We start from the raw sequence: 14,759 nt of genomic DNA on the forward strand, positions 1-14,759 counted from the left end.
ATAGAGGAGTGGATGAACTGTACCATGACCCCTTCCCATCCACTCTGGTTGTATATTTTAACAACTACATCAAACAGTAAATAAAGTATATTAATGCTCTACCTCAGACACACCCCAAGGGGACCTAACTCTATGTGTGTGCCATAAAATGACACTAGCCAATGTGTCACAAACCCCATCAACCACAGACACCTCCCCAGGTATTCTACTCTCTGCTTTCTGGGTGCCCATGACAATTCCTGTCAACAGTTCATCAGCTTTACTTCCTGTAGTTTGTATTATAAAAGCTATAGCATGAGGTTGAGATTTTTTCTTAACTATAAATTGGAACTATAGCCCTGGTTGGTGTGGCCCAGGTGATTGAGTGTCATTCCTTGCACCAAAGGGTCGCCGGTTCGATTCCCAGTCAGGGAAATGCCCAGGTTGCGGGCCTAAACCCTAGTAGGGGGCGTGAGGGATCAATGTTTCTCTCTCTCTCCTTCTTCCTTCCTCCTTCCTCACTCTCTAAAATCAATGTAAAAATATGTACATTGGAAATATGAGCAAAATCATATAATGTTATCTAAAACTTTGCTACTCAAAGTGTGCTCTATGGGTCAGCACTGCATCCCCTGGGAGCTTGTTAGAACTACAGAATCTCAACACCCCTGCCTCCACCCGCATGGAACCAGAATCTGCATTTTAAGAAGATTCCTAGTGATTTGTGTGCACATTAGAGTTTGAGAATACTGTAGGTTTTGTAAAGTATATTGCATTTTTTACATTTTGAGTATACTTTTTAAAACTATTCATGCCTTTCACATCCCAGAGATTCCAAAACTGCCCAAACATTTCCCCACCTTGTTGAGAACAGTGTTTTGGAAGGCATGCTGTGGAACAGTCCATGTCGATATATCTCTTGACTGGAGCACTGTGCCGGCTTCCTGTATCTATTAGGCATACTTTGGCTATACACAACAAAAACTTACCTTTAAGAGCAACTTAAGCAATAAGAACACTGATCTCATGTCCTAAGAAGCCTGTAAGTAGGCAGCCCCAGGGTTTGTTCAGCAGCTCAACTATATCATCATCCAAGTTCTAGCTCTTGTCGCCTTGCTGTGCTGGCATCTTCGATATGTCAGCTTTTTGGCCTCAGGGTTGTGCCTCATGGTTTCATCATAATTATCCCAGCCCCCAAGCATCACAACCTCATATTACAGGAAGGAGGAAGGGGGGCAAAAAAGGCTGTATCAGGGGAGTAAAACTTTCCAAACATGCCCTCTCCCCAACTCATTGAACAGAAAGAACTAGGTCACAGGCACACCATTGGATCAATCAATGGCAAAAGGAAATAGCAGTGCCCAATATTGGCTTGGATTCACACCTAGACACTGGACCTTCTGGCCTCCTAAACAAAACCCAGCTTCTGAGAGCAGGAAGGACATGGTGACTGGATGACTGACAGTCAGTGCTGTCCAACACACCTCTGCAGACTCCCCTCCTCCAGTCAGTCTTGCTGCTACCCAATTCAACCAAGCTGCACGTTTTGCTGAAAGTCTCCCGGGTACCATCCAGCTCCCTCACCACAGAGGCAGGTGCCCCAGGATTAAGAGAACTGGATTCCAAATCTGATTTTACTCCTTCCTTGTTGTGTGACTCTGGGAAAGCCATCTAACTCCTCTGAGCCTCATTTTCCTCATCTGAAAGATGGAGATGATAATAGCTACTTTTCAAGGATCACTGAGGTTTAAATAAAAATGGCAGCTAATCCTATATAATACGAGGGTAATATGCAAAGCGACCGAATGGCAGAACTACCGGTCGCTATGACGAGCACTGACCACCAGGGGGCAGACACTCAATGCAGGAGCTGCTAGCCAACCTCTCTGTCCCTTCCCCCCGCTGGCAGGCTCTGATCGCCCAATGGGGAATAGGGAATCGTGGGTGGGTGTTGATGGATGCAGGCAGCACTAGGCCAAGGCCCACGCCCCCCCCCCATCCCCGCGCCCCCCCCCCCCCCCCACACACACACAGAGCAACCCATGGCAGGGGGCGGGGCTGGCGAGCAGGCAGAAAGGCCAATCTCTTGGTCCCTCCCCCTAGCCATCAGGCTCCAATCACCTGATGTTAAATGGGGAACCAGGGATGGCAGCGGGTGGGTAGGGGGGGATGGGGCTGGCTGCCAGCAGCTGGCCCTGATCACAGACCAGGCCTAGGGACGTACCTGTGCATGAATTTTGTGTGCCAGGGCTCTAGTAGTTACATAACACTCACTCTGCAACAAGCCCTTTTCTAAATTTTTTAGTTCTATTAACCATTTTAATCTTTCCAACAATCTGATAAAGCTGGACTCTCTTATTCTCATCAGCTGAAGCTACTGCCTGAGTTAAGACCTAGCGAGGGGCCCTGGAAGAATCTTGCACTAGGGACTGGCGGTGACCTCTGGTGAGAGGGGAAAGCCTCTCTGAGAGAATGTAAGCAAGGGGGACTACAACTCCCAGCAGGCTCTGCGTCACCATTGGACTACAATAACCAGTATGCCCCGGGACCATCTGCTTAACCTATTTCTTCTGGCGAGGCGCTTTGCATAGGAATATGCTTTATTGTTGATTTTGCTCGCAAGAAATTCCCTATAAAAGACAAGAGACCTATGCAAGTAAACATTTATGAGCATCGTGGATAAGAGGTTTGTGTTTTAATCCTCGCTTCTCCATCTGATAGCTTGAAGATTCAGTTTCCTCATCTCTAAAACGGGGATACTGTATTCCTAAGAGTTTCGGCATTCAGTTGTGAGGATTAAAAGCTGATTATATATGGGTAAATGTCAGTTCTTCTAGTACCTCCTCCTCCCCTTATGCCAAAGGGTTTTATCAAAGCATTTTATCTCCACAGCTACCCTATGAGGTTCAGTTAATCCTTTTCAGAAGGGGAAACTAACACCAGGAGAGGTTCAAGTTTGTCGCCTGAAGTCACACAGCAAAGAGAGTAGTGAAGGAGGACTCTAACCCAGAAAATTACACTCAAGAGTTGAGTCCACCTTAGGAGCCCCAATGCTTCCCCCTTGCTACCTGATGCTTTATAGTGACCCAAGGTCCAGGGCAAATATTTTCTCTTCTCCTCAAGATAAACCTGAATCATGTGATACATGGAATCCATATATATAAAAGCCTAATATGCAGTGTCCCCTTGGGAGTTCGACCAACCAGGAGTTCGATCGCTTGTTATGACGTGTGCTGACCACCAGGGGGCGGCATGGAATGAAGGAAGGCCCCGGCCAGCAGCCAGCAGCTGCTAGGGACCCTACCTGCACATGAATTTCATGCACTGGGCCTCTAGTGTCAAGATAATTGTGTGTGGCCAGTCCTGGGAAGGACATACACATAGCACTCTGAGAATCAAATTCACAGGGCAATGCTGGCTGTGAGACCTGAAGAGTGGGAACAGCATAGACCAAGGCCCTGAGGAGGGAGAGGACATGTCTTCCAGAGGCCTTGAAAAGGACCAGTGTAACAGGAGAGATACAGCAAGTCTCAGAGGTGCAGGCAGTGCCATGTAGGGGGGAAAGTGAGGTTCCCAGGGTACCAGCGTTAGGAAGGCACCCACTCACAGGGTCAGGCAAGTGCAGAGCTAGGACCTCAGAGTAAAGCCTCCTTACATTTGGGGCCTGAGACACCTCATTGGCCCCGTCCTGGTCCTGTGCGCAGGGTTGTGGATAGGGTAGCCATCCCTCCTGGTTTGCCCCAGAGGTCCTGGTTTAGTCTTGTTGTTCTGACAAGATAATACCAGGCCCCCTTTCATTCTGAAGATTGTCCTTGTTGGATAATTCTATGGTCATTCCATTTGTAGGGTCTGTATTTTTATCCCAAGGGAGTAGTGAATCACTGAAAGTTTTAGCAGAAGGGTTTCTGAGCCATAGAGAACAGACCACAGAGGAAGGAATAAAAACTGCTGAGGTCACCCAAGTGGGAGACAAGGGCAGCCTACCCTAAGCAGGAACCGTGGATGGGGTTGAGAAATGCTCGGGAAGCATTGCTGTCAGAACGAGGTGATGAATTGGACGTGCTGAGTAAGCACTTAGGGCTTTCTTGTTCCTCTGTACTTCCCCTGCCAGGGTTTAGCTAGCTGTGTGACCTTGAAGCAGTCCCTTCACTTCTCACATCCTGTTTTCACAACCACATAAGGCTTCTCAGAACATTGACAGTAATGGTGGAGGTATGTCGTCAGGGCCTGCAAACTGTTTTCTCTGCCTCCTCATCACTCAAGTTCCCTGGAAATGTGACCACCTTAGGAGTCTCTCTGACCACCCTGCTGCCCCTTCCCTGGTGTACTCTCTACCTATCGTAATTATGTTCTTTCCTATTTACTTACTGTCTCCGTCTCGATTGTAAGCCCATAAGAGCAGGGACTTGCTTCTTCGGGGATGTATCCAATCCCAGCACCAAGGACAGTAGTAGGTGCTTATTTAATTATTTGTTTGGATGAATGAATGAATGAATGAATGAATGAATGAATGAATGCTTTCCCTGCCACCTTAATGCCCTTCGATCACTTAGCTGCACCCCCTGCAAGCCTCCTCTGGCGCGGGAGGAGCATCTACTGTGGAAGCAAGACGACCTGGCCTGGGTTCATACTCTGACTCACTTACTAAACAGCTGAGTTTAGATTAATCGCTTAACCCCTCTCCGCTTCATTTTTCACATTCATCCCCACCTGGTAGAGAGGCTGAGAGGATGCAACCTCATAGCCAAGTGCCCGGAGCGAAAAGGCGCTTTTTTTTTCTTTGCAGCTTTCGTTTCTTTTCTTTTACAAGCGCGCCTTCCCAAACTGATCACCCTGCCCTTCTCACCGGGCACCTCAATGCCTGCCTCGCACCGAGCCCGGGGGGACTCGCCGGTTGCGGGGCCACCGCGCACGCACCTCCCGTCCCCTCTCTCCCACGGCGGGGGGATCGGCCCCACGTCGCGCGCGGGGTCCAGAGCCGGCGTCAGCGGCGGCGGCTGCGCGTTCGCTCGCGCCTGCGCAGAAGCGCCCGGGGACGGGCGGGGGGTGAAGAAGGGGCCGGCCTTCGAGCGACAGCGACGCAAGATGGCAGCCACCACGGGCTCGGGTGAGCAGGGGCGCCGGGCCCGGCCGGCTGAGGGGCCGCGGGCTCGGGCCGGGGTTCAGGGGCTCGCCGAGGCCATTGCGGTGCGACCCGAGCCTCGGCGCTGGATCTGTCCGCCGGGCTTCGCGGCGGGGACCGGCCGGCCTGCGTCGGGAGGAGGAGCAGGCGGCGGCCGGAAGCACGGGCGGGGGCCGGAGGGGCCTGTGGGCGGCGCGGTGAGGCCCAGAAGCTCCCCGGGGCGGCGTGAGGGCCCGGCGGAGAGGCCGGGCCGGGCCCTGTGGCGCTGCTGCGCGGCCGGAGCGGGCGAATGGGGAGCCCAGGGGCACTTCCGAGAAGCCGGGGCTGGCGGCTTTTAGGGGGGAGATCGAGGGGTCCGCTAGGGGCGGAGAGGCTCCCCAAAGCGGATGGGAGTCCTTTACTGAGTGCCGTGGGTCCGGGGCCAAGGGCAGCCTTGGGATGTCCGTGTGGCCGGGACGTCGGGACAGCCGGTCGGGATGGATGGGCGGAGGCCACGGGGACCTGAGGGGGACCGAACGGGTCTCCCAGCGGCCACGGGGACGGCTCCAGCGCCAGTTTCTGGGATGCGGCTCGCCGAGGAAATCTCTCTTTCAATTAGAAAAGGGGAGCCTTCTGGGGGATTCAGGGCGGTAAGTGGGGGAGATCTCGGATTCCTGAGGGTGCTGGTCGGTGCGGCCGAGAGGGAAAGGACGCCGTCATTGCCAGCCCTGCTCGAGGACACGGTATTGGACTTTAGGAGGCGGCTCCGATGGGCACTAGCTGGACACTTGCTATGTTGGGTGCAAAATAGGTGCATTGGGAGCGCCAGGGGGGTCTGGGTGGGTGGGGGCGGGGCGGGGTCAGCTGAGGGAGGCCCATGCAGAGTGGGTGAGAGAGGGAAACGGCCAGGTCTCGGCGATGTTTCTTGGGAAGGAAAAGCACCCCCTCCTCTGATTGGGTGAGGGAAGCAGCCCCCAGAAGTGTCCGTTTCCTAGAGCCGGGCCCTCCTTGCCCTCCTGTGGACATGGGTAGCAGACGTGTGGGTTCAGGTCCGAAGTTCCCCGTAGGCCGGATGGGCAGGGATCGAGGGGGACCCGGGAGATGATGGGGGTTACTGGGTGGCTGCTTGGATGGAAGGCTGGGTGAGGGGGCTCCGCTTTGGGGGAGGGGAGTTCCCCCGTCCCTGGTAGGTTAAGGGGCGCAGCACTTGTTCTGAGACTGGATTCCCCGCGCTGCACACCTGGTGTGGGCCTGGGGATGAAACCCTAAAGGCCAGTTTCAGACCTAACGCCCCACAGCTGGGCATCAGGGATGGACTCAGACGGGCCTTCCTGAGGGCGAGGGGTGGGGACTGGCTGGTGAGACAAGAGAATCAGGTTCTTGGAAGTGCAGGATTTGGGGGTGACAGTGAAGTGGACCCAGAGTGCCCGCCGGTGCGGTTGGCCAAGGAGGTCCTCCCAGGTAAGGGTGAGCTCTGACGGAGGCAGTAAACCGTCTGCTAGCCTGGGTCCTGAGATCCTCTGGCTGTTTCAGGCCACACAGCAGCAGCGCTGTTAGAAGAGGGTTGATGACCTAAAATGCACAGGGTACCCTAGCTGGTTTGGCTCAGTGGATGGAGCGTTGGCCTTCGGACTGGAGGTTCCCGGGTTCGATTCTGGTCGGGGTCACCTGCCTGGGTTGCAGGCTTGATCCCCAATGTGGGGTGTGCAGGAGGCAGCCAATCAATGATTCTCTCTCATCATTGATGTTTCTGTCTCTCTCTCCCTCCCTCTCTGGAATCAATAAAAAAATATATTTTAAAAAAATGCACAGGGTGAGGGAAGTCCATCTTTCCAGGATGTTGTTCCTCTGGTAACCCAAGGTGTCATCTTTGTGTGATTGCTGGGTGGGAAAGAAGGAAGGGGATGTAGGGGATCTGACTAAAGTGACCTACCACAAGTTACCATTTACACTTAAAGCAGCGGGGTCTTGCTAGAGGACAGAGGAGACCATGCAATCTTCGTAGATTTTGGTTTCAGTCGGAACGGTGCTGAGTCAATTCATTTAACCGAGAGACTGCCACAGACACTGTCAGAAGAGAGAGGCTGAGTCAGGCCAGACTCCTGTGGAAAACTTCTCACCAGAGTAACACCCCTACCAGGTTGCTATGAACTGGGGCAAAGGGGGGACCTGTAGCAGCCAGCATGATGGTGTATTGCATCTCAGCCTGCTGTCAGCCACTTGGGCTACCTACAGTTTTTAACAGCTACTTAATTCTAATGTCGTGATGCCCGGCCAGTGAAGAGTGCTTCATACATGCAATGGTGGTCAGATAAAGCAATGTCAGCTGCTGTCCAGAGGAATTACAGGAGCACTTGCATGGTTAGAGCAGCGGTCGCCAACTGGTGGTCCGTGAGGTCCGAAAGGTTGGCGACCACTGGTTTAGAAAACATGAATAGGCTTCGAGGTGCCTTAAAGTGGGTTTCCCAAAACTCCTTTATCTGTTTATACGACAAGCCTGCTATGTCCCATTGTGAAGCGTGAACAAGGTAGGCATAGCCCGTGTCCTTGAGGAGCTTCTAGTCAGGGAGAAGGCCATTAAGGAGCAAATAATAAAGACAATTTCAGATAGCAGTAAATAGTGTACCAGGAAGGAGATTGTATGATGTGATAAAGGGTGTCTGGAGAGGTGATCAGGGAAGACTTCTCTGAGAGGGCATTTGACTGAGACAGATGATGGCAGGAGCCAACCCTACGTACAGCATGTGTCACAGGCAGGAGAAGGGGGAAGACAGTGAGTGCAAAGGCACTATGGCAGGACCAAGCTTGGCATGTTAAGATAAATAAATAAATAAAGGCCTTAGTGTGCAAGGGAAGCTATTAAGGATGGTGAGTTGGGGAAATGTAGCTTTGGATTTTATTCATTGTAAAGAGAAACCATTGCAAAAGTGTCTGATATGAAGTAGGCATTCAGCAAATATTTGTTGAATGAGTAAAGAGTTTGAAAAAGAGGGATGGCAAGATCTGATCTGTGCCCCTAGACAGTGAGAGGAGTGCAGAGTGCTCAGAGTGGAAGCTGGAAGATTTTAATTGGGTTAACTAAGATGAGTGTACTAACCTCTTTGCTTTCTGAACTTAGTTTTTTATGGTCACTGCTTTCACACTTGGCTACAACACCTTCCCACCTCCCTTGGTTTTGCAGGGTGTGATTTCTGCATAGATCCTAGAGGGTGGGATTGGGAAAAGCCCACTAGAATCCCTCCAAATGCCTGTGTTATGATAGGTGCCTTGTCCAGGATTGCAGGACCTTAGACAGTAGCTCTTGGCTGCCAGGTCCTTCTCACTCAGTACCCTGCAGGCTTCCCTGACAGATAACCAGACACTGGATGCCAGAAGGGTAAGCCCCGGCTGGGCATGATTTTAAATTTGCATACATTGACGTGGCCTCATACACCCACTCGGCTTATGAAAATTGAACCATATGGGCAGTGGAGGTTAATCTTCCATTCCATTCAAGGGTGTTCCCCAGAGAGAGGTGGAGATGAAAACCTGTAGGCTCTTAGTTGGTCTTGTTCCCGAGTGTCTCATTGTGTGAGCATTTTGTTGTGCCTGTTGTAGCTAAGTGCCTTTTGTACAACATGAGCCTTGCATTCAAGAGAGCTGTTTCATATATTGCTCAGCTGAAGAAACAGCCATCTGTTGCAGTGGTGGAGAGGGAAACGCTTTGCTGGGCCAGCACAACCTATTGCTGTCCTTAGGGATTGCCAGGGTTAATTTTGATGATCATGATTTTCCCCTTCACAAGTAACTTTAAAACCACCCTTTCAAAAAAAACAAAAAACAAAAACAAAAACACCCTTTCCCTCCACCGCCATGTTTTCTTTCTTGCTCCCTCTCTCTTTCACCTGAATGTCACTCTACAGTAATTTGATAAAAGTGAAATACAAAATGTGAGGTCAGGAATCCTCTGTTTAATTCTGAAAAAACCCCAATGAACTACAGCACATTGGTGAAGTATATATTTTAACACTTTTATATTTTGTATAGTGCTTTAGAGTTTTCTAAGCACCTTGATTTACCTGCTGTGTTATCTCATCCAGCTCTCCACAACCCAGTAAGCTAACCAAGGGAGGTATTGGCCCCACAGTGTTAGCTGAGGGAGATTGGTGGTTGGCTGAGGGAGCAGTGTGATACTCAGACTAGAGCCTAGGAGTTTTGGCTTTATTTCCCTCCCCAACCTGCTCCAGTACCTTAGGAAGGAAGGAGAAAGGCTTGGGTTTGGACATATTCTCTCCCTAGGTTTTGGAATGGTGAAGCTTGGTGCACAGAGCTACAGCTTTAATGAGAAGCATCTGCCACCTGTAGCAGGAACCCTTTTTATCCCAGTCTGAGTAATGTGAAGTTCATTTCTAAAGAAGCTTTTGATTATACCTTATACTCAATAATTTATACACGTTGGGCTTGGGACCCCCTCATATCATGTACAAGTAGGTTCTAGTCTTCATTTATATGCAAGCATTCAGACTTCTCCTTAAGCTGCACTTCTGAGGCTTACTATGTGCTAGATACTGTATTAAATACATTATCTCCTTTCTCAGAGCACCCCTTTGAAGCAGGTAACTATTGTGAAGGTGAGGAAACTGAGCTCAGAACCAGTGACTTGCAGAGCCAGGGTACAGAACCAGGACACATGCTCTTGGCTGTATTATCATTCTTCCAGTCCCTATTGCCTGTTCTTCAGCTAGGCATCTCAAGTTCCTTCAGCCATTGTCAGGCTTGTTGACATTTCTGCCTTGGCTGATTAGTTTTTCATGGGTAGGTAGTAATGACTGTCATATAGGATTCTTTCCTCATCCTCACATTCTTTCCATCACAAGTCCAGTAGGTGTAACCAGAAAACAGATGCCAAATCCTCCTCTTCTCCATCTCCATTATTGTCATTCTCGTCCAACCAGAACCATCTTTCATAGAATTTGCCTAGAAGACTGCAAAAGCCTCCAGTTTCCAGTCTTGCCCTTTTCCAGTACATTCTTTTTTTTTTTTTTTTAAATAAATTTTATTGATTTTTTACAGAGAGGGAGAGGGATAGAGAGTTAGAAACATCGATGAGAGAGAAACATCGATCAGCTGCCTCCTGCACACCTCCCACTGGGGATGTGCCCACAACCAAGGTATATGCCCTTGACCGGAATCGAACCTGGGACCCTTGAGTCCGCAGGCCGACGGTCTATCCACTGAGCCAAACCGGTTAGGGCTTCCAGTACATTCTTAATAGAGAAGGCAGAATGATCCATAAAACAGAAACTGCCACGCCCCTGCGGAAAGCTTTTCCCACTGCACTTAGAATAAAATCAATTTTTTCTCCAAGGCCCACAAGCCCTTCTGTGGTCTTGGTCTTGCCTGCTCCCTGACCTCATGTGATATTACACACCTCTGCTTTTGCTCTTTTCCTTTTGGGAATGAATGTTCTGCCAGCATATCTTCACATGACTAACTGCTTCTTATTCTTCAGGTCTCAGTTCTCCAGAAAGGCCATCTCTGACCACCTCATTCAGTAGTCTTCTTGGTCATTATCACATCTCTGTTCTGTTCTCTTTCAAAGTGCTTAACTTTATCTGAAGTTTCATTTGTTTATCTTGAATATTTTCTGTGCCTTTCCACTAGGGCAGTGGTCGGCAAACTCATTAGTCAACAGAGCCAAATATCAACAGTACAACGATTGAAATTTCTTTTGAGAGCCAAATTTTTTAAACTATATAGGTAGGTACATTGTTATTAACTTAATTAGGGTACTCCTAAGGCTTACGAAGAACCACACTCAAGGGGCCAAAGAGCTGCATGTGGCTCGCGAGCCGCAGTTTGCCGACCACGGCACTAGGGTAAGATTCTGCTTTGTTCTCTGCTAGTCCCTGGCATTCCGCATTGTCCCTGACATATAGTAGGTCCTTCATAAATATTGAAGTTACAGTAAATTAATCCAGGTCTTACCTTGATATATAAACTTGACATATTTGAAGAAACAATATGTCTGATAGGGCAGAAGCAAAAGTGGCTGTTCAGCCTTCCAAAAAGGACAGCTCTTATCTTGATTAGTTGGTATTTATAAAGCGACTTGAGCATAGAATTAACTCTGTCCTCTCCTTCCCTTACTGTCCTGACACACTTCCCACATCTCATTCTTTTGTCTCCACCCTATTAGAGAAAATCTAATCTTTAGCCTTGGTCTCCCTAGCAGCAAAAAAAGTCACAGGTTTTGTCATCAGCCGATTGTTGTCCCATTGTCTTGATTGTAAAGAATGATCGCCACTGTTTCTTCTTCTTGGGTCAGTGGTTCTCAAACTAGTGTGCATCAGAATCAGCTGGAGAGAGTTGATCAGATTCCTGAGCCGCACCCTCCGAGTTTCACATTCAATAGTTCTGTGGTGTAGTATAGTGGTCTGGTGTGTGGCCTGAAATTTTGCATTTCTAGCAAGTTCCCAGGTGATGCTATAGAGGAGAGAGAAAATATGCTTCTAGGCAGGCACTAACTAGGTAGCTAGACTGCACTTGCCAGTTACTCAGAAGTAAAAGTTAACTTCCCTAACTTTATATCTACTTTTCAGGAACATTGAATCTGTGAACATCACCTTCCAGGCCTCCTTATTTTCCAACCAGACTCTTGCTCAATGCACTGTCTTCCCTGACTGGGCAACCAAACCAGTTTGAATTAGCAGCTTTCCTTTTAGGAGAAACCTCTGAGGCTCTGCCATTTTAGATCAGGACCCAGGCCAGGCCAAGGTTTTCCTGATACTGGCATGCTGTAATAGCTGCTGCTTTGTGATCATGCTTTTCCTAAAGATGTTTCAAAATCCTTTTTGTGCCAGAAAAATTTTTTTTCACTTAATACACACACACACACACACATATTTAATTCTTTATTATTTAAAGTATTACATATGTCTCCTTTTTCCCCCATTGATCTCTCCCTGGCCCTTCCCATTCCCCAGCACATGCTCTCACCCCCCCCCCCCCCGCCCAGTCTGTGTCCATGGGTTATACTTGTATGCATGCATACAAGTCCTTTGGTTGCTCTCTTACCTCCCTCTCCCTCCCCTGCCTTCCCTTTGAGGTTGGATGATCTGTTCGATGCTTCTGTGTCTCTGGATCTATTTTTGTTCATCAGTTTATGTTGTTCATTATACCAGAAATATTTTAATATGTTGCTGTGTTTCAAATGGGCTGCATTAAATGTTTTACTATGACATAGTATAAGACCCTATCAAATATTCATGCTTTTTCAACCTAGTTGTCATATTTTCTTTGTAATATCCTGCAGCTGCTGACTTTTCAGTTTATATTTAGCCAAGAGAATAACTGGCTGACTTTTGATACTGACACAGATCCAGGAAAAATCCTTCTTGAAAGAAGAATTCTGAAGTAACAGGAACAAATGTTTGCTTTTTAAAAAAAATTTGGATTACTATGAAATTATAGCACTTTGGTGAAGTTAGCTTAACATTTTCATGGTTAACTTTTTGATAGTTAATAGTCAGTTAAGATTGACAACAGTCCATGTTTATATCCTCTGTATTGTCACTTGAAGCTATTGCTTCATCTGCCTTTTAGGAGTCAGGTTCACACATTAATGTTAGGAATCTTAAAATTTAGGTTGATTCAATGGATTAAAGAGTTGTAGGAAGAAAAATAGGTTAGAGTATTGAGGTTTCTGATATAGTAAGCTTCTGGGTTTGTTTTTTTGGCATATGTGGATTTAATTTTTAATACAGTCACTGAAAGTTTTTGTTAAAATTAATATATTATAATTTTGAGCTTATACTCTCCATTTGGGATGGAATGAAGTCTTCACTTGTAACTGATATACTCACAAGGTCTACAGGATCTCTGAACTCCACTAATATTTGATTTATGTCCCTGGAGTACCTCTAAAATTCTAGACCTAGGATGTGGTTGGGCCATTTGGAGTAAAATGCTTTTATATGCAGTTTCTAAATGGTTTGGGATATCAGTAGCATACTAGCATATGTATCCTATTAAACAAAGTTTATTTTATAGTTAAGAATCCTTTGTTTTACAGTTTGTTTCCCTAAAAGTCTCAATCACACTTCAGTAAAAAAAAACAAAAAACAATACCTGAAAACTAAAAAAATGACAAGAAAACTAGTTATCGAGTAATAGTTATCTCAAAATAGAAAACAGTATCAGAGTCCAACATTTTGTCCACAACAGACCATATTAGAGTTTACAGCAGGAACGGAAGAGATACTGTTTAATCAGGAAAACATTTATTGAGTACCATTATATGCCAGGCAGCATACCAGATTCTGGGGAGGCAGGATTGAATGAGTCACAGCTCTAACTTGAGAAGCTCAGAGAGTGAGTCAGACAATAAAAAAGAAAGGAAATAAAACTTTAAAGAAAGAGTACAGCATAGACCAGTGATGGCGAACCTATGACACGCGTGTCAGAGGTGACATGCGAACTCAATTTTTTGGTTGATTTTTCTTTGTTAAATGGCATTTAAATATATAAAATAAATATCAGGAATATAAGTCTTTGTTTTACTACGGTTGCAAATATCAAAAAATTTCTATATGTGACACGGCACCAGAGTTAAGTTAGGGTTTTTCAAAATGCAGGCACTCTGAGCTCAAAAGGTTCGTCATCACTGGCATAGACATTAGGTAAAGGTATATGGGGGACGAGGACTCTGAGAGGACCTCTGCAGACTGCCTGGCTTCTAACTTAAGATTTGTGTTTCTTTTTGCGATGATTAAATTAAAAATTTAATGTATAACTTTTCTTGGGCTAATTAAATTCATACTAAGCCCCTCTGGTGATCTTTCTAATGTTAGACTTCCTTTTATAGTACTCCGAATGTTTCTCTACTGTATTTTTAGAAATAAAGTATTAGAATTTTGTGACTTTGAGCATCATTCATCCTGAAATAATATCGTGAGCTAACAACCAGCATTTGAGTGCATACACAGCAAAGCACTCTTCAAGTTGGAAAGTCAGCAGTAAACAAAACAGATGAAGTTTTACACTCACTGAGTTTATGTTCAGATGGGACAGACAATAAACTAATGTCAGGTGGTTATGATTGCTGTGAAGAGAAGTAAAGCAAGATAAGGGAATGGGAAGTTAGACCTCAGTGAGGATTAAGGGAGCCAGACAACTGTTTACAGCTCTGGGACAGAGAATTCTAGGGTGAGGGAACAGCAAGTGCAAAGGAAGAAAGCCAGTTTGCTCATCCAGAAACTTAAAAAAGATGGATGATATGGCTGAAGGAGGGTGAGGGAGCAAGGGGAAGGGTGGCAGGAAATGATGTTGGAGAAGTAGGTGCATTTCTGTAGGTAAGGTGAGGAGTTTGGATGTATGTTGGTTGCAAGGAGAAGCCAGTAGGGAGGGCTTTGGGGCCGGGGCGGGGGGGGGGGGGGGTGTGATGAGTCTAAGGGGAGTGATGTCCTTTTTAAAAGGCTCACTGTGGAGAATAGGTAGAGACCAGGTTGACTAAGAAACCAGGTAGGAAGCTGAGGACTACAGTGATCACAGTGGAGATGGTGAAAATGATCATATTTGGGATCTATTTGGAAATACGTTGGGTATGGGATGTAAAGGAAAGATTTCTTATTAATGACTCCAAGATTTTTGGCCACAGCAATATGGCAAATGTGCTATATTTTTATTGAGGATTGGGTAG

The 14,759-nt window shown here is 47.1% G+C and overlaps 1 protein-coding gene across 4 annotated transcripts in view; it reads left to right on the forward strand.

Moving 5' to 3' along the window:
- The first annotated feature begins 4,714 nt into the window (after positions 1–4,714).
- Positions 4,715–14,759, forward strand: part of UBE2V1 (ubiquitin conjugating enzyme E2 V1) — a 34,258-nt gene continuing 24,213 nt past the window's right edge. The window contains exon 1 of one of the 4 annotated variants that reach the window (XM_059705327.1): positions 4,715–5,086. In XM_059705327.1, coding sequence (XP_059561310.1) covers positions 4,837–5,086 — 250 coding nt within the window. In that variant the 5' untranslated portion in view covers positions 4,715–4,836. The remainder of the gene's footprint in view (positions 5,087–14,759) is intronic. The other 3 variants (XM_059705326.1, XM_059705329.1, XM_059705328.1) reach the window with 3 other exon arrangements.

This window comes from Myotis daubentonii, chromosome 8, assembly GCF_963259705.1.
Source record: "Myotis daubentonii chromosome 8, mMyoDau2.1, whole genome shotgun sequence".
In the NCBI taxonomy this organism is placed as follows: Eukaryota; Metazoa; Chordata; class Mammalia; order Chiroptera; family Vespertilionidae; genus Myotis; species Myotis daubentonii.